Source organism: Gorilla gorilla, chromosome 1 (assembly GCF_029281585.2).
Source record: "Gorilla gorilla gorilla isolate KB3781 chromosome 1, NHGRI_mGorGor1-v2.1_pri, whole genome shotgun sequence".
Taxonomy (NCBI): domain Eukaryota; kingdom Metazoa; phylum Chordata; class Mammalia; order Primates; family Hominidae; genus Gorilla; species Gorilla gorilla.
The window spans coordinates 185,481,662-185,500,965 of record NC_073224.2 but is presented as its reverse complement, the minus strand read 5'-3'; the positions used below and the strand labels follow the sequence as shown (position 1 = coordinate 185,500,965).

At 53.4% G+C, this 19,304-nt stretch overlaps 1 protein-coding gene across 1 annotated transcript; it reads left to right on the top strand.

The window, feature by feature from the left end:
* The first annotated feature begins 1,092 nt into the window (after positions 1 to 1,092).
* Positions 1,093 to 2,356, top strand: LOC129531909 (double homeobox protein 4C-like). Its single transcript, XM_055379213.2, has 3 exons — positions 1,093 to 1,573; positions 1,715 to 1,823; positions 2,001 to 2,356. Exons 1-3 carry the CDS (start codon positions 1,093 to 1,095, stop codon positions 2,029 to 2,031), a joined length of 621 nt encoding a protein of 206 aa, XP_055235188.2. The 3' UTR covers positions 2,032 to 2,356.
* Positions 2,357 to 19,304: the final 16,948 nt, after the last annotated feature.

The following is a 19,304-nucleotide window of genomic DNA, read 5'->3' as shown; positions in this document are numbered from 1 at the left end:
AAAGCTCAGAAACACAATGGCACACATAGAGTTTGTGTCAGAACTCCTGAATTTCTTTTGGACAGATTCCACTTGGACCCCAGGGAAAGGATATTTAGAATTCAATCGGAAGACTGGTCCTCCTCTTTTGGAGGACAGAAGTCTTCTCAGCTGGACAGCACCTCCAACCCTTGCTATACACATACAACTCCTCATCTTCCTTCCCACCCCAGACCTGCCCCTTTTCCGGCCCTGCCACCCTCCCAGTGCCCAAGCCAAGCACCTGAGCGTTCTTATCCATTGCCACATCCAATCCATAGGTCACCATTCTGCCATGTTACTTCCTTAATAGCTCCTGATTCTGTCTCCACCTTCCAGTGACTTTGCATCTGCCCTTGCTCAGGTCTTATCATCTTTCAGAAGGACCGCTGGTCCTTCTAAGCCATTCCCCATATGGCAGCTAGAGTGGTCTCTGGGAAAGGAACGGGCCACGTCACACCTCTGTTCAAAACCATCCAAGGCTCTTGTCCCAGGGCTCTCCTTCTGAAAGCCCAGTTCTTCTACACTCCCCAGCAACACTCAGGGGCTTTGCAAGTCTCCCTCCCCACCTACCTACGCTCCCATACTATTTTCCACCTTTGTGCCTTTGCTGATGCTGTTCCCTCTTCACCTTGGCTTCCTCAGTAACTGCTACTTCCTAAGATTCCAGCCAGCCTCCCTTGCTGCCCTAGGCTAGGTTAGGGCCCTCCACTTCTCCCTCTTCCAACACTTGCCCCTGCAGTAGTAACAATAGGTGACACTGATGGAGTGCTAACTCCATGCATTTTTCTTTATTGGCCCATTTATTCCTCCTCATAAGCATTCTCTGAGGCAGGTTCTATGATTACCTGCATTTTTCAGATAGGTTAACAGGTTAAGGGGAATGCTTGCAGTCACACTGTTTGGGGACTGGAACCCAGGCCAGCTGCCTCCAGAAAGCTGGCTTCTAATTCCAACATGTTGCCTCCTGCCGCAGTGAGTGGGGATTTGGGGGTCTCTGCCTCCAGGGCTAGAATGTGAGCTCGCGGAGGGTTGAGTGGCTTTTGCCCCACATCCTGCGGCCAGCAGCCGGCCATGGCTAGGAGAGGCGCCCGACGCCTGGCGCTGCCCGTCCGGGTCTCCGGCCGCTGCGGGGCTGTGAGGGCCCCCGGCGGTACCGGCCGCGGGTGGCCCAGCTGGGGTGGGCTTGGGGCCAGATGGGCTGCGCAGCGGCGGGGAGGCAGGGCCGGCAGGCCGGGGCCGCGCGTTGCCATGGGGACGGGGGTGGGGGCGGCAGCCCCGCCCAGGCGCAGGGGGAGCAGGTGGCGGGTCGGTGCGCAGGCTGGGGGAGGGGCCGGAAGGGGCCCGCGGGGTCGGGGCGCGCCCCCGGCTCCTCCGCCGCCTCCCAGCATAGTGCCTCCGGCTGCTCCCTCCGAGGTCCGGGCCCGCCGCAGAGCAAAGGGGTGGGGCCAGGACACTCAGGGGCCAGGACACTCAGGCTCCAGTCCCGGTTTAGGCTCTGATTCCCTGAGCATCTTGGGCAACTCACCACCTTCTAGCCTCAGTTTCCCCGACTGTGAGTGGAGGGGTTGGACCAGGTTTCCAAGGACATTCCCAGCACACATTACTTTTTGTGGCTCTGGGGCTGGGCGGGGAGGACTCAGGGCTACGTAATTTTTCACCGTCTTCCCAGGTGAAGACTTTATTTTTTCAACAGATGACGTCCACTGTTGTATCCTGAACCGGGGAATGTCAGTTGTAAGAGCCGGCAGTCTCTGTACCCACCACCTCCATTGTACAGATGGGGCCGCAGCAGCTCAGAGACGGTGCGGACCGTGTGGATCACACAGCGCATGAGAGGGAGGGGCGGGGTGAGAAACCCGGTTTGAACCTCACAGCACCCCACCATCCCCTCCTGCCTTGGAGCCGAAACCGGGTTTGGGCGTGGGGGAGGGGCAGTTGCTGTGGGAAGAAAACAAACACCCCTGCGCTCCGGTCTGCAGGCGCCAGCTGCCAAGATGGCAAGGAGACTGACTGCCTGAGTGCAGACCCGAGGCAGGGGCTTCCTGTCTGCGAGGAGGCCCTGGTGGCTGTTCTCCCACTGCCCACACCCTTCTGGTCTCCATCAGTGACTGGTACAGCGCCGTGACCGTGTTGCCAGCCTTCATAAGAGGTGTGGAGGTGGTAACCTCCCTCCACCCACCCTCACCCTAGTAAGCGGACAGCCAGGATCCCAACCAGACAGTTTTGCCCCAGTGCTGGGCCTCCTCTCTCCCCGGCCCCCAGTTCTCAGGGGAGGCCCGGCTTTCCTGGGGAATAAAGCCCCTTTCTATTTTCTCCTCCCGGAGGGCCCATTTCTGAGTTCTCAAAGCCTTGGCTATGGAGGGGGTGGTTCTGAGAGGGCTGGGCTTGCTTCTCTGCCCTCTGGCTGGAGTCGCTGGGGACAGGCTCTGCTCGGGTTCCCAGCTGAGGGTGGCGGGAGGTGGTGCTGGGGGTGGGGGATGGTAGAGGGGAGCAGGCAGAGGCAGGGTCTGTCCCTTTAAGGTACAGCTTGCTGCTGAAGCGCCACACACACACACACACCCCACACACACACACGCCAGTCTCTCTCTTGCACACAGCCACACACACACACACACTCCCAGGCTCTGTTCTCTTTCCCTCTCCGTGTCACCCTCCCTCTCCACACGCACACAACACACACACACACACACTCCCAGGCTCTGTTCTCTTTCCCTCTCCCTGTCACCCTCTCTTTCCACACGCACACAACATGCACACACACACACACACACTCCCAGGCTCTGTTCTCTTTCCCTCTCCCTGTCACCCTCTCTTTCCACACGCACACAACATGCACACACACACACACACACTCTCAGGCTCTGTTCTCTTTTCCTCTCCCTCTCTCCACACAGGATATACGCACTCAGCCACACACACAGAAGCATCCACACTTTCTCCCTCTCCCTCTCCCTCTCTCCCCAAGGTCTAGTTTTGAAAAATATAGGCAAGGGGAGGAAGAGCAGGGGCAAGGAGTTCTGACCTAGAAAATGGGCCCTGCCTCCTTCTGTCCCTCCCAGGCCCGGGAAAGGGGGCTTATTTTTCCATTTGGTTTCACTGCCCTGGGTCAAGGCTGCAGGGAGAAATGGAGCCCCCCATGCAGAAGGTGGGGGTCACACTCCTGGAGAGGGAGGGAAGGGGCTGCTGGGCTATGGGCCTAGCCTGTTGGACACAAACCCAGGAATCAGGGAGGAGCTTCCCCCTTCCTTCCCTACTCATGCAACATGGGGCTTGCTTCTAGCTCAGAGGAGGAAGCAGGTTTAGGGACAAAGTAACCAGGGTAGCTTAGCCACAGAGGGATGGACCAGTTGACCTTTTGACTTGACTTATGATGAAGGGGCCCTTGACCCTTCTTAAGTCATCTTACACCTAGAGTCAAATCCTGGACTAGAATTCTTCCCAAACCCCTGGGATAAGTCCTTCTTTCTTTTTTTATTTTTATCTTTTAGAGACAGGGTCTCACTATGTTGTCCAGGCTGGCCTTGAATTCTTGGGCTTAAGCAGCAGTCTCCCTGCCTCAGCCTCCTGAGTAGCTGGGACTACAGGTACAGCACCACCAAACCTAGCTCCTCCCTTCTTTTTAACGAACATTCTTGCTGTGGTTCCCTGTAGGGGCTGGGAGTGTACTCTCTGTGTGACTCTCAGCCTCCTCATTTCAATTTCGTCTGACCATGGTTTATTTCCTAAGCCTCGTGGCCGACTCAATGGGGAACTCCTACTAATTCTTCAAAGCCCAACTCAAAAGTGCCCTGGAAGTAGAGAGCTTTTCCTGCTTCAGCCCTTTGGGCAGAATGAGTTCCTGTTTCCTGAAGGCATCTGGGCTTTCTATGCGTTCTGTAGCTCAAACATTTGCATAGTTTAATAAGCAGGTGTGTACCTGACCAGTGGATGTTGTTATTCTCACAGTATCTAGTTTATCTATCAGACCCTTTCTATCTCTGTCGGGGGGATTAAGATCACTACGTAGCACACAGGAATGCTCTGGCTCAGCTAAATCAGCTAAAGACTCGGGTGAACAGTGAAACAGGATCTGAACCCACTTCTACCTGGTGTTAGATCTGGCCTTTCCCTTGCCTCTTGAAATTCTTCATAAGCACCTTCATCTACACGGGACTTAATGGAGGAAGAAGAAAGATCGGATGGGAACTGATAGCACCACAGTGCCCACTAACTAACATGTCCCCTCACCCTCTTCAATTCAGCAAAGCTTTTTTCTGCTTTGAAGCCTGATGAGAGCTGCTCTCCACTCTAGGGGCGTGGAAGTCCCAGATTCTCTCCTTAGGGCCTCCCAGAATCAAATGAATGAGGTTGATAATGGCCTAAGACCAGCCATCCCAGCTTGGGGCTCCTTCCTCATCTCCATTTCACAGGAGGTGTGGCCAGGGTGTTGTAACTGGCACTGAAGTTTGCTAAGGGAAATTCCATGGCAAATAGAATTGATCCCATCAGTAAATGCCCAGGGAGACACCTACCTTCTCCTGTTTTATTTCATTTTATTTTATTTTATTTATTTATTTTTTGAGACAGAGTCTCGCTCTGCTGCCCAGGCTGGAGTGCAGTGGCGTGATCTTGGCTCACTGCAAGCTCCACCTCCTGGGTTCACGCCATTCTCCTGCTTCAGCCTCCTGAGTAGCTGGGGCTACAGGTGCCCGCCACTATGCCCGGCTACTTTTTTGTGTTTTTAGTAGAGACGGGGTTTCACCATGTTAGCCAGGATGGTCTTGATCTCCCGACCTCATGATCCACCCGCCTTGGCCTCCCAAAGTGCTGGGATTACAGGCGTGAGCCACCATGTCCGGCATCTCCCGTTTTTTAAAAAAGATAAACAGCACCTAGACTCTTAGGCAGTTTCCTAGAAAAATAGTGATGTTAAAACTGAAGAGTCATAGGCGCTTAGGATCCCACCTAGGACTTCCCCAAAACCCGGTCATTTGTACCCCATCCATGACTTTTGCCATATCTGCTTACCTCACTTCGTGTTTTTCTTTAAATTAACTCACTTTGCCAAGCTTCAATAAGGAAACTCTATCAGTATTCTAAATGGAAAACCAGTATTGCTTTCCAGAAACAGAAGGTAAATATAAAATAATTGTAATGAAAACGAACCAATGCTGGCTTAGATACTCTTGCTTGCTGGGAGATCTCTCTCTTCTATAAAGGGAGATTCACAGGTGTTAGAAAGGCGTTAGAGACCTACCAGCCCCAAACTGAGCCTTTTTCTTTCTCCCAGACTTAATCAGAAGGAAGAATTGAAAAGGAATATCCCTTCTCTTCTCTTCTCTTTCTTGAGACAGAGTCTTGTTCTGGTGCCCAGGCTGGAGTGCAGTGGTGTGATCTCGGCTCACTGCAACCTCCACCTCCTTGGTTCAAGTGATTCTCCTGCCTCAGCCTCCCAAGTGCTGGGATTACAGGCGCCTGCCACCACACCCAGCTATTTTTTGTATTTTTAGTAGAGAAGGTGTTTCGCCATGTTGGCCAGGCTGGTCTCGAACTGCTGACCTCAGGTGATCACCTGCCTCGGCCTCCCAAAGTGCTGGGATTACAGATGTGAGCCACTGTGCCTGGCCGAAAAGAAATAACTTTCAAGAAGATGAGACTGAGATTCCATTTTCGTGTGGCCAGGCCTGTGGACTCCCTGACCTCATCCCTCATCCCGCTGGATGTACCTGTCCCACGCTTTGGGAGACACTGCCTCAGCCTAAGCCCTTTGGTCCAGAGAGAGGAGAAGTACCCAAGGCCGTTCATCAAAGGAGGAGCCAACTCAGGAATGTCTGACAGAGGGTAGGTCCAGCAGAGAGCTGAGGGGCTTGGCACTGGGAGCAAGCACTGGGCTGTGCGTCACCGAGTGCCAGCTCTGCTTTCCTACATAGATGTCCTTGAACAAGTCCCAACATCCCTCAGAGCCGCAGCTGTAGGGTAGGATGAGCTGTTGTTCTTGAGAACTCCTCCAGGCCAAGCTCCAGTTCTGTGTTACTTGATTACTCCTGAGGAGACAGGAACCCCTCCAGACCTCCCTGTAGCTGGCAGGGGTAGAGTCCTGACTCCCTTGCAAGACACACAAGCCCATCCCCATCCCACACCGGACTCTGCCATGGTCTGGCCCCTGCCTACTCCTACAGCGTGAACCCTTTCAATCCAGCACGGCAATCTGGTGAGCACGGTGCCTAGAACATCACAGGCATGCCATCACCATTCGGGGGAACAAATCAATCAATGAATACTTTGCCACATGCTCCATGCTGCCTGGTCTCTGCATCAGCTGTTCCCTTTGCTTGGAATGCCCTTTCTCCCTTTCTTGGTCTCCAAGCTGTTATTCATCTCTTAAAACCCTGCTTAGATGCACCCTTCTTCTAAGAAGCTTTCCCTGAAATTTCCCAGAAGAGCTAATCACCCATTAATTCAACAAATATCTGTTGCGTGCTCATCATATGCCAGGCATGATGCTAGGTGCTGAGGAGACAAGAGTGAGCAGGACAGACAACAAGAGTTCTTCTCTCTTCAAGCTTCTATAATCGAAGCTTCCCAGCATCCAGCTCTGGTGGCACCGTAGCAGTTATTTGTGCTCCTAGATTGTACAGGAGCTCCCAGCTTCAGACAACTTGGTGCCCCAGCGCATGGCCCTCAGTTTGACAAGCTGGGTTGCATTGTCAACCACCAGACAGCCTTCCCCACCCTCAGAACTGGGATTTATGGAGCAATGTGAGCAGGAGCAGAAGCAGTGCCGGCTACCATTTGCTGAGCCCCTGAGAGCCCACTGTGTGCCAGGAACCTGACCTACATTCTCTACTGCCCTGACAGTACACTGTAAGTCGGTGACCGTGAACTGGGACTCCACCCTGGCTCTGCAGGCCACACTTCTTCCCAGCGGCCCCCCAGCCCTATGGGAGCCTCTTCCCAAGGCTGAGGCCAGATTCCAGGAGCCTCCTCATTTTTAGTCCTGCTCTGTGAACCCCCATCCCCCCAGCACTGGCCTGGCTTCCTGGAATTTGTCCTCCTAATTGAAACCAAACACCGGGGCTCCTCAAGGGCTGTGCCCCAGAGGCCCGGTGGGTTTCTCTTTTCCTCCCTCCTCCCTTCCCCAGCTGGGGGTGGGGTGCTCAACCATAGGCAGCATGTGGGGAGGGGCACTTCCCCTGCAGAGTGTGGCGTGAGGCGCACTCCCTGCCTCTGGGTTCTGAGTTACTCTCTGCCTTCTCACAGGCTGAAGAACTAGAGACTAAGCTTGTCCAACCCGTGGCCCATGGACCACATGTGGTCCAGGGCGGCTTTGAATACAGCCCAACATAAATTTGTAAACTTTTAAAAAACATTATGAGATTTATTTTTGCATTTATATATTTATGTATGTATATATTTATTTATTTTTGTAGCTCATCAGCTGTCATTAGTGTTAATGTATTTTATGTGTGGCCCAAGACAATTATTATTCTTCCAGTGTGGCCCAGGGAAGCCAAAAGATTAGACACCCCCAGTATAGATGAAGGGCAAGGCAGCAAAGGAGGGGGAGAGAGTGGGAGTGGTCTGGTCAACCAGGATCGCCCTAGAAAACCCAGGACTGGCCCTGTCTCAGGCTGAAGGCCTGGGAACTGGAGGATGGATTTGTGAAGGTCCATTCCCCTGAGACGGACTGTGTGAGCTTGGGCAAGTCACTTCACTTCCCTGAGCCTCAGGTACAAAAATGAGGATACGTGGAATCGATCTCACAGGATTATAGAGAAGTTTAAACAAGATAACCCACGTAAGTGTCATGCGGTCTGTGGTTGGTGCTCAAAAAAGGAAACCCAGCCACCATCACTCTTACCCACAGAAAAATGGGTCAGTAACCTTGGCAGAAGGGTCTGTAACATTGGAGTTGTGGAAGGACCTACTTGGAAAAGACACTCAGGGTCAATAAATGTTTGTCGAACGAAGAAATTCACTCAACTTTCAATAAACATTTACTGAGCTGAGGGTCTCTTCTGCTCCAAGCCCTGGGACACAGCATGAGGAAGCAAGGCAGGCGTTGCCCTCAAGGCCGAGTCTGGGCAGGGAGGGGCGGATGGACACACCCTTTAAAGGCGGTGACAACTCAGACTGATCAGTGCTGTGGCAGGGAAGTAGAGGGGGTTGGGGGGCTCCCAGGAGGGCCTGACCCAGGCTGGGCAGAGACAGGGTGGCCAAGGACAGCCTTCCAGAGAAAGTGATGGGGTGACAGCTGAGCCTGACCTTCCCTGATGCACTCACTTCAACCAGTACTTGTCATTCTGTGCCACTTGGACTCAGGTACTGCCTGAGGCATTCAACTATGCTAGGAAGGCTGAACTGACCAGCATGGGAAGGAGGTAGCTGCCCACCCTTCCCTCCCCCGCCCCACCCGTGCCTCCAACACTCTTGTTTCTCACCATGCCATCAATGCTCCTCTCACGCGGCGACCATTACACCTACTTGTTTGCATGTCTGTGCTGCTCACAGCACTGTCCCATAGCATATAATGCAAGTCACAATGGGAACCACATCTGTCATGTTAATTTTTGTTTATTTAGAGATGGAGTCTCGCTCTGTCTCCCAGGCTGGAGTGCAGTGGCATGATCTCGGCTCACTGCAACCTCCGCCTCCCAGGTTCAAGCGATTCTCCTGCCTCAGCCTCCTGAATAGCTGGGATTACAGGTGTCCACCACCATGCCCTGCAATTTTTTGTATTTTTAGTAGAGACGGGGTTTGACGATGTTGGCCAGGCTGGTCTCGAACTTCTGACCCCAACATCCCAAAGTGCTGGGATTACAGGCATGAGCCACTGCACCTCTCCGTCGTCTGTCATTTTTAATTCCCTAGTAGCTATATTTTAAAAATAAACAGGTGAAATTACTTTTTTTTTTTTGAGACAGGGTCTCACTCTGTTACCCAGGCTGGAGTGCAATGGCACCATCACAGCTACTGCAGCCTTGAACTCCCAGGCTCAGGTAATCCTCCCACCTCAGCCTCCCAAGGTGGGACTACAGGTGTACACAACCAGGCCCAGCTAATTTTTTTTTTTTTTTGAGACGGAGTCTTGCTCTGTCGCCCAGGCTGGAGTGCAGTGGCATGATCTAGGCTCACTGCAACCTCTGCCTCCAGGGTTCAAGCGATTCTCCTCATACTTTTAGTAGAGACAGGGTTTCACCATGTTGGTCAGGCTGGTCCGAACTCCTGACCTCGTGATCCACCCGCCTTGGCCTCCCAAAGTGCTGGGATTACAGGTGTGAGCCATCATGCCCGGCCTCAGGCCCAGCCAATTTTTATATTGTGTATAAAGATGGGGTTTTGCCCAGTTGCCCAGCCTGATCTCGAACTTCTGAACTTCAAGAGATCCACTTGCCTCAGCCTCCCAAAGTGCTGAGGTTATAGGTGTGAGCCACCATGTCCAGCCCTTGAAATTACTTTTAGTAAGTTATATTAAACTCAATATATCCAAAATATCATAAACATGTAATCAATAATAACTTCTTTACATTTTTGAGACAAGGTCACTGAGGCTGGAGTACAGTGGCATGATCACAGCTCACTGCAGCCTCATCCTCCTAGCAACCCTCTCGCCTCAGCCTCCCGAGTAGCTGGGACAACAGGTGTGCACCACCACACCTGGGTAATTTTTTATTTTTTGTAGAGATAGAGTCTCACTATGTTGCCCAGGATGGTCTTGAACTCCTGGCCTCAAGCCACTCTCCCACCTTGGCCTCCCAAAGTGCTGGGATAATGGGTGTCAGCCACCATGCCCGGCCTAATATAAAGAAACTATGGGCCAGGTGCGGTGGCTCATGCCTGTAATACCAACACTTTGGGAGGCCGAGGCGGGTGGATCATCTGAGGTTGGGAGTTCGACACCAGCCTGGCCAACATGGAGAAACCCCATCTCTACTAAAAATACAAAATTAGCCAGGTGTGGTGGCACATGCCTGTAATCCCAGCTACTCGGGAGGCCGAGGCAGGAGAATCACTTGAACCCAGGAGGTGGAGGTTGCAGTGAGTCGAGATTGCGCCACTGCACTTCAGCCTGGGAAACGAGCAAAATTCCGTCTCAAAAAAAAAAAGAAGAGAAAAGAAAAAAAAGGAAACTATGAACAAATTAATTTACATTTTTTGGTACTAAGTCTTTCAAACTCTGGCGCGTAGTTTACACTCATAGCACCTCAATTTGGATTGGCTGCATGTTGTGGGCTCATTGGCCACATGTGGCAAGTGGTTGCCATACTGGATAGTGCAGCTCTAGAAAATGGGCTCTTCTTGGTCAGGGACTCTATTTTTCATCTCTCTCTTTAGTGGCTAGAAGGGTGTCCTAGGTAGAGGACACAGCATTTGCAGATACAGAGGCATGAAAGAACAGAGAATATTCAGGGAACAACACGCTGTTTGGTGTGGCCGGCGTGTAAGGTAAATCAGTGGGGAGAAGTGAGCTGTGGGGCTGCATATGTGCCTGGAGCCAGGTGAAGAAAGGCCAAAGGAATTCGGACTTCGGTTATGTGGGCAACTCAGGTCATCGTTTATTTATAAGCAGAGGCATGTTGCATTCAGGTTAAGGCTTCAGAAAGAGACTTCTGGTAGGCAGCCTGGAGGGTAATTTGGAAGGGATAGTGAGGAGGCAAGGAGACCAGCTAGAAAGCTGATGCAACAATATACGTAGGTGAGGAGTGATGAGGCAGCAGGGAATGCCTGGAGAGGGAGTAAGAAGGCAGAACCTCAGGACTTGGAGACTGGCTGCCTGGAGGTGGAGTGGGAAGTCAAGAATAACTCCCAAGTTTCTAGCTCGTGGTGCCAGTTTTCCGAGCCAGGACACATAGGAGGAAGGGGAGGAGGAGCAGGTCTGATGAGGACATGAAGAGTTCCATCTTGGTAAATGCCGACTTTGAGATATTAGCAAGACATCTTGGTGGATACCAGCAGCAGTGGTTAGGATAGACTGTGCTAGAGTTCATAGACGGTAAGTGAGCTCTCTGTCACTTGTGGTATTCAAGCAGGGGCTGGACACACACTAGCCTGGGATGTTGTAGAGGGCCTTTGTGTATCTCAGATGAGCTGGGCCCCGTGATTTCTCAGCCTGGACAGTTTCTGACCCTAGGGTTTTGCTGCATGTGTGTGTGGGATGCTCTCTATCAGAGCTTGAGCATGTCTATAATTTGGAGACCTCTGTGGTCTAGAGGTGGTTTGTTTTTTTGGACCTTAGCTCACAATTGGAACTGGGGCAGGATTACAGGCATGACGGCTGCATGGGGGCAGAGGCTCCACCTCAACCGGCCACAAGGCACAATCGCCCCACGGTCCTGTTGGACACATATCTAAGAACCACAGAACATGAGAGATCCTTGATCTTCAAATAGCCTTCCTCCACCCCATTTTTTTTTTTTTTTTTTTTTTTTGAGACGGAGTCTCACTCTGTGGCCCAGGCTGGAGTGCAGTGGCGCAATCTTGGCTCACTGCAAGCTCCGCCTCCTGGGTTCACGCCATTCTCAGCCTCCCAAGTTGCTGGGACTACAGGCGCCCGCCACCATGCCCGGCTAATTTTTTGTATTTTTAGTAGAGACGGTGTTTCACCATGTTAGCCAGGATGGTCTCGATCTCCTGACCTCATGATCCGCCCACCTTGGCCTCCCAAAGTGCTGGGATTACAGGCGTGAGCCACTGCGCCCAGCCTTCCTCCACCCCAGTTTGATTTGTGGGCAGACTGAGGTCCTTGCTCAAGGTCACAGAACAGGGCATGGCTTCTCTGAGAGGTGGGTTCATGCTAGATCCTGGTACCATCCTCACACCCCAGGGACCTCTAGTGTCTGCCTCTCCTTGCCTTTCCTTAGCACAAGAGATGTTCTTTAACACACATGGAAAGAGATCTTAATTCTTTTTAATTAGGAGGATACAAAGGGAGAAGTCAGGAGACTGCCCCCACCCACGGTTGGGAGACTAAGTGCTCCCCAAATTACACAGCAGATGCCAGGGCTCCAGCAACAAGACCCAGCTTGACAGCTTTGTGGTAACCACAGCCAGCACAATTTTATTTTATGTTTTAACTCCTCAGTGATATATAGACCTCTCACAGGCAGGAGAAATGGCATCCAGAACTTCTCCCTTTAAAAAAAAATTATTTTTGAACTTGCGCAACACACGCCCAGTTTAATTAACCCTTTTGTCAGGAAGCTTGGTCTGCCCCAGGCGGTGTGAGAAAACTGTTTCTGCTCTGTGCGGTGGGAGTAGTACAAAAAACGTGTGCCAGCTTGGGCACTGCCTTGACCTGGGACCCGTGGCTGCCCCCGAGCCTCTGCACCCTCTGGGTCTTCACTGGACAAATCACTCTATGGGCAGTTTTATGTGCCTCCTCTGGGGTCTCTATTTTTTTCTGCTTTTAAAATTTCAGCCTCAGTTGCACCACTGGCACCCCAGCCTGGGTGACACAGTGAGACTCTGTCTCAAAAAAAAAAAAAAAAAAAGTCAGCCTCCGGTGCCTGAGTGCCTGTTCTATAGGAGATTCTGCATTGCATCTCTGCACCCCTTAATCCCTATTCCCACACAGCCTTGCTATTCATAACTGGAACCACAATGTATGTTTCTTTCTCTCTCTCTCTCTCTCTTTTTTTTTTTTTTGACAGAGTCTGGCTCTGTCGCCCAGGCTGGAGTGCAGTGGCACAGTCTCTGCTCACTGCAACCTCCGCCTCCCGGGTTCAAGCGATTCTCCTGCCTCAGCCTCCCAAGTAGCTGGGATTACAGGTGCCCCCACCACGCCCAGCTAATTTTTTTTTTTTTTTTGTATTTTTAGTAGAGACAGGGTTTCACCATGTTGGCCAGGCTGGTCTATAACTTCTGACCTCAGGTGATCCCCCCGCCTCAGCCTCCCAAAGTGCTGGGATTATAGGTGTGAGCCACTGCACCCGCCTGGCAACCACAATGTTTCAAAACAAAGCTCACTTCTGATCCCCTCCCACTCCCTCATCTGCATGTACTAAAGGGACTGAGGAGCCCCCACCCCACCACACCCCACCTCACCATCTCTGTGTCCATTCCTCCCTGGCCACACTAACTCTGCTTAACGTTGCTGGTATTACTGCACCTCTCTCTGCCCTCTGGTCTCTTTGCTTTTTAACACTCAGCTCTGTTCTGTCACTTCTTTGGCCAGAAAGCTTCAGGTCCCCCACTCCCCAAACTGTCTGAGGGATAAAAAGCCCCAGCTTCTGCCCCTCCTAGGCCTGGGTCCCAAGACCTAGCCTATTCCTAACCCCTTTATGTTTTCCACACTCCATTCATTGAATGTGCAAATATTTGTTGAGCCCTTACTATGTGCCAGGAATTATGTTTGGCATTCAGATTGTTGATGCACAAATGCACAGAAACCAAGTGTGTTTTGAGAGCTCAGGGGTTCAGGGGCTCTGAGGAGGGGCACCGAATTGAGAGAGGGACTGGGCTGCCGCCAGCTCTCTTCTCACTGGTTTCCTGTTTACCATTAGCGGCTGCCCATCCCTCCTTAGCGCACAAATGCCCAAGTGAACCTTGGTATGTTTTCAGACCCGCAGCTCAATCACAAGCATGAAGCAGGCGAATTGAAATCCATCTTTAGCTGCCTTGAAAACCTGCACAGGACCCCCTTTAGATTCTCCCTGCCCACGCTCTCCCCAAGTTCTGTCTTCCTCTCCCCGTTTTGAGGACATATGGCCCCTTGAAGTTTTTGTTTGCTTGCAATAGGGGAAAAACAGCTTTAAGTGTAGAGGGTTTTTCCTTTTTTTTTTTTTTTTTTTATTAAGCATCAAGAGACACAGCAATCTGCTTGGAGATAGTGTACGTGCATAATTAATAAAATCGCATTATTTATTTATAAAGAGACACACGAGGAACGGGAGAATTAGGGCTATCCCCATTATATATGAAGAGAGGGAGAGAGAGTGGAGAGGCAAAAATACTTTTTGAACATTAGATCCTTTCAGAGAAGTGTCTCTTAATATGCAGTGAATAAAACGGCCTGTACTCCTCATCGAAGTGGTGCCCTGTGCCCAGAAGGCATCAGAAAGCAGAAACCTGGTTCAGGGGCTTAAAAAAGGAACGGGATCGATGTGGCGCTCGCAGTGCCCAGCATGCCGGCGTTGGGTAGTTGGCAGGAGAGCAAGAGAGAGAGGAGGCGCGGTTGAGGGTTTGGCCGCTAGGAAAGAGGATTGAGAGCCAGTCCGGGGTTTCCAAAAGAGAGGGACTTGGGGCACAGAATCTCTGGCAGGTGGGGGAGAAACGGCTACCGTCACCCCACTTCGCATGAATAACCCAGATGCCGGCGAAGGGGAGCCCCTGGTTTCGATGAGCCCACTGCAAGCCAGATCACATGAACTTGGTGGTGAGGGGGTTTTAGATAGCAGCTTTGCCCTTGGACCTCTGCATCCCGGATGCCCGGGCAAGACCGCCAATATCAATAACCCAACTTATTATATAACAGCCTCGGAGACCGGGAAGCAGGGGTCAGGTCCTCCCAAGCTTCTAGAGCTGTCGGTGGACCTTCTCTCTCCTTGTCTCTCTCCCTCCGATTTTTCTTGAGACATGCTTTAAAATAGAAGACAGGCTTGTGCAGGAACCAAACACATAGACAGGGGGTGGTTTGTAGGGATTTTTCCCCCCACCTCCCTCGAGGGTAAGCAACTCTTGCAGCGCCACTCTCGGCCTTCCCCGGGCTGTAGGCTCGGCGCCGGGGGCGGCGCTGGGGGGGCGGCGTCGGCCGGGGCAGCAGCCTCCGCAGGGTTACCCGGGCGCGTGCAGGGAAACGTCTCAGCAATTCCAGCGCCCGAGCGGAGCGCGCGGGGGGGTGGGGGCGCGCGGCGCGGGGCACCTTGAAACCGCCGGCGGCCGCGCGCTGATTGGCCGAGCCGCCGCCTCGGCGTTCCAGCCAGGCGCCCCTCCCCCCGCGCCGTCCACCCCGGAAGGAATTTCCTCCTCTGGCGGCCGCTATTGTTGTCCACCTTCGCTGTTTGGGTCGGATCGCGTAACCATAGTATCCAAACTGTGTCCGCGCGGGGCCCCAGCCTGGGACCCCTGTGCCCTCACCCCCCCAGCCTACCCCCCACTTTTTTTTTTTCTTTTTGCAGCCTACTTATCATGACTTCATCGGACTCCGGGGAGCGGGAAAGGGGGTTGGGGCGGGGGGGCGGGGAGTGGGCCCGCTTCTGGCGGCCCTTACTTCGAGATGTTTTCAATTACAATTTTTTAAAAAGTCTGCTTTGTGGGTTCAGGGCTTAAAAATTCTTCCTACTTGCCCCCCTCCCCATGAAACCGTTGGACCAAACTTGAATGGGGGTTTCCTTCTTTTCCCCTTTACCGTCTATGCTCCAGCCCCTGACTTTACGGCTCACGGCTGGGGGTGGGGGAAATTCGCAGCAGGAGTCGCCCCCCTCAAACGCTACCCTTCAGATCGTGGTTGTGTCCTGGCCCCTGGGCCTGGGTTTGAGCCGGGGAAGCGAGGCTGGTGGTGGGGTGGAAACATCACGCACTGCAGTACCCCCCACCCCGGGGCGCTTCCTGGCGAGGTTGGGGGATCCCCGGAGATGGATCTGGGGTAGGTGGTACGGGGTGGATGCCCATCAAATATCGGGGAGGGGTGACGGGGATAAAGGGGAGACGGGGGAAGCAGCTGACAGGTTATTGGAAGAACAAGCCCCCTCGCCCCTCGAATTTCTCCCACGGGTCTCTGAGCTCAGACATCCTAGTCCGCGCAGGCAGCCCGAGCCGAATGCCTGCTCCCAACCCCGGCCAAAAAAAAAAAAAAATCCAACCCCAAACAAAAACCCTGTCCCCAGAATTGCATTCGGCTGGGAGAGGTGGGGAGCCAGCAGCAAGTCCGCACCGAGCCGGCTGCGCGCAGCGCGGGAGCCCCCGGGCTGGGGCCGGCAGCGGGGGGCGGTGTGTGTGCGGGGGGGTGTCCAACATTCCCAGAACTCAAGTATTCTCCCGGCGCTGGGCCGGGCGGGGGCAGTGGCGGCCGCGGCCCAAGTTCGGGGCAACACTGCCCCCTAGGGGCCGCCGCCGGAGGTTTGCAGCTGGGGCGGCGAGGGGTCTGGAGGTTTGGGTCTAGCCCTGGGACCAGGCTCTTTACTTTGGCCCTCAGTGTTTCACCGGCCAGCGGAGCCGGGGAGTACCTGGGCAGGGCTACCGTAACCCCCTGGCAGACCAGTGACAGGCCAGAGGAGAGCCTTCAAGTGCCAGTTTAGGGAGCTGGGGAGATATAGTAATAGGGTTTGTATTTTTGCTCTAGAATTTAAAACTTCTGCAGAAAGTTTCCCATAGGCTCTCAGTGATGGATGGGAACTTAAGATCATTGACTGAGTCCCCTCACTGTGCAGTTGGGGAAACTGAGGCTCAGAGAGGGGAATGATTTTCTCAGGGATATGAGATTTGAATCTAGTCCTCCTGGTTGTCATCTGGGGCCCCGTGGCTTTTTTGGGCTCACGGAGTCCTCTTTGATTCCTCTGACACTGATGCCTCCCTGTCAGGCATCACCGCTCTCATTTTACAAACGAGAAATCAGAGAGGTCTGGACTTGCTCAGTCAGCCCTTTTTTTTCCCCAGCCCTCTAGACCACAGGGACTTGGGGGACTTGAACCTTAGGGTCAATTAGCAGGCCAGCTTTCTGCTCTGGGGCCCTGTGGTATTCTACAGTCATCCCTGCCAGAGCCGGGTTGAGGTGGCTGCTCCAGGCTGGTGGCGGGGCAGGGGTAATCCAGCAGCAGGGTTGAGTTTGCTGAAATCTGGGCTCTTGGCTTCTAAACAGCTGCCATCTCCGGGCCTCAGTTTCCCCATTTCTAGAATAGTTGGTAGCAAGAGGATGGAGAAGGCGTCTGGCAACTCCCAGTGGGTGGTGACACAGTACGGCCCCGCCTTCCTGGTCTGCCACGCCCTCTCCTCTCCTTCCCTTCTAGGTTGGGGTCTGCAGGCTGGCTTCCTCCCGCCTTCCCTTCCTCCCTCCCTGCAGGGCTCCTGCAGCCGCCCCTCCCTCCCTCCCTCCCCTCCCCTCCCCTCCCCTCCTGGCAGGCGCTGAGCTGACTGCGGGAGGGAGCCATGGGCACGGAGCCAGCAGAGCGTCAAGTCAACCCCTGGGGAAGACGGGGTTGGGGCGCTGCTGGCTGCTGCTGAGGCGCTGTCAGAGGCTGCAGCTCTGCGCTGGCAGGGGCAGAGTCCCTAGGGGTTATTTGTGTCCAAGGTAACTGGTGTCCGAGCTTGCTGCTAGCATCCTCCCTGTCCCTAGAGACCAGGGGAACTGCTCTGGGAGTCATCTGGAGTCCTCCCTCTCCCTCACTGCCCACGAGCACTCAGGCACCAAGTCTGGGCCTTTCTCCCCTTAAATATCTCTCATCCCGTTTCCTCAGCCACTGTCCCCTGATCTCCCAGGGACTCTAAACTCTCCCCTCAAGGCCTTTCTCCAACACTGTCTGGGAACCTCTCCTGTGAAGCCCGGCCTGGCCCTGCCTCCTGCTGCCCTCATGGCCAACCCTCTGGCACCTGGACCTGCCTGCCTCTGCAGCCTCATTTGGAGTCTCTCCCTGACACAGATTTTCTGTCTTGGTGACATTGCATGTACTTCTGGAGCCTGCCACGCTCCCTGGGCTCACACAGGTCATCGGTCAGGTCCTGCCCAGCTTTGGGGAGACTGAGGTGGATAACTCCAGCCCTTCTCTGCAAACAGCCCACAGACCTGTCGGGGAGATCCTTAGCCTGGTCACGGAATGATTATTGGCAGAATGGGGTTTTAAGAGGACTCTTACCCACCCTGGGGGGAAATCAAGGAAGACTTCCTGCAGGAGAGGGGGCTTGTGCTGAGTGCAGAGAGAGGAGTAGAGGCAAATGGGGAAGACTCCAGGGAGAGGTAGCTTGGTGGGTAGGCACAGTCCTGAGACAGCATGACTCCTAGGGCAGTGATAAGACAGTGTAGCTGAGGTGTAGAGAGAGATGAAGCTGGAGGGAGGCAGGTCCAGGTGGTCCCTGTGTGTTGGCTTAGAGCACTGGGACTTCCATGTGCAGGTCACCGGGAGCCACAGAGGGCCCTGAGCCCTGGGCTGGACTGCATGTTGGGAACACTCTCCCTCTTGAAACCAGGCCCTGGGGATGCAGAAGTGACTTTTTTTTTTTTTTTTTTTTTGAGATGGAGTCTTGCTCTGTTGCACAGGCTGGAGTGCACTGGCACGATGATTTCAGCTCACTGTAACCTCTGCCTCCTGGGTTCAAGCGATTCTCCTGCCTCAGCCTCCTGAGTAGCTGGGACAAAGGTGCCCGCCACCATGCCTGGCTAATTTTTTTTTTTTTGGAGATGGTGTTTCACTCTTGTTGCCCAGGCTGGAGTGCAGTGGCACGATCTTGGCTCACTGCAACCTCCGCCTCCCGGGTTCAAGTGATTCTCCTGCCTTAGCCTCCCAACTAGCTGGGATTACAGGCAGTGCCACCACACCTAGCTAATTTTTTTTTTTTTTTTTTGAGACAGAGTTTCACTCTGTTAGCAGGCTGGAGTGCAGTGGCGTGGTCGCAGGTCACTGCAGCCTCTGCCTCCCAGGTTCAAGCGATTCTCCTGCCTCAGCCTCCCAAGTAGCTGGGACTACAGGCACACGCCACCACGCCCAGCTAATTTTTGTATTTTTAGTAGAGACAGGGTTTCACCATGTTGGCCAGGAAGGTCTAGTCTCCTGACCTCGTGATCTGCCCACCTCGACCTCCCAAAATGCTGGGATTATAGGCGTGAGCCACTGCGCCTGGCCTGTATATATATACATATTTTTTTTTTTTGAGACAGAATTTCACTCTTGTTGCCCAGGCTGGAGTGCAATGGCACGATCTCAGCTCATCACAACCTCCACCTCCCGGGTTCAAGCGATTCTCCTGCCTCAGCATCCTGAGTAGCTGGGATTACAGGCATGTGCCACCACGCCCAGCTAATTTTGTATCTTTAGTAGAGATGGGGTTTCTCCCTGTTGGTCAGGCTGGTCTTGAACTCCCGACCTCAGGTGATCCACCCGCCTTGGCCTCCCAAAGTGCTGGGATTACAGGCGTGAGCCACCGTGCTGGGCCTTTAATTTTTGTATTTTTAGTGGAGACAGGGTTTCACCATGTTGCCCAGGCTGGTCTTGAACTCCTGACCGCGAGCAATCCGCTCGCCTCGGCCTCCCAAAATGCTGGGATTATAGGTATGAGCCACCACGCCCCACCCAGAAATGATCCCAGCCTACCTTCTTATTTCCTGCCTCATTCCAGAAAGGAGCTAAAAGGGCACCAAAGAAGAATCAGATCTGGTT

Coding starts and splice junctions, on each gene's coding strand:
- LOC129531909 (XM_055379213.2), top strand. CDS start 1,093: ATGGCTAGGAGAGGCGCCCGACGCCTGGCGCTGCCCGTCCGGGTCTCC. Junction 1,574..1,714: donor TAGCCTCAGTTTCCCCGACT/GTGAGTGGAGGG, acceptor TTTTTTCAACAG/ATGACGTCCACTGTTGTATC. Junction 1,824..2,000: donor GCCGCAGCAGCTCAGAGACG/GTGCGGACCGTG, acceptor TCCGGTCTGCAG/GCGCCAGCTGCCAAGATGGC.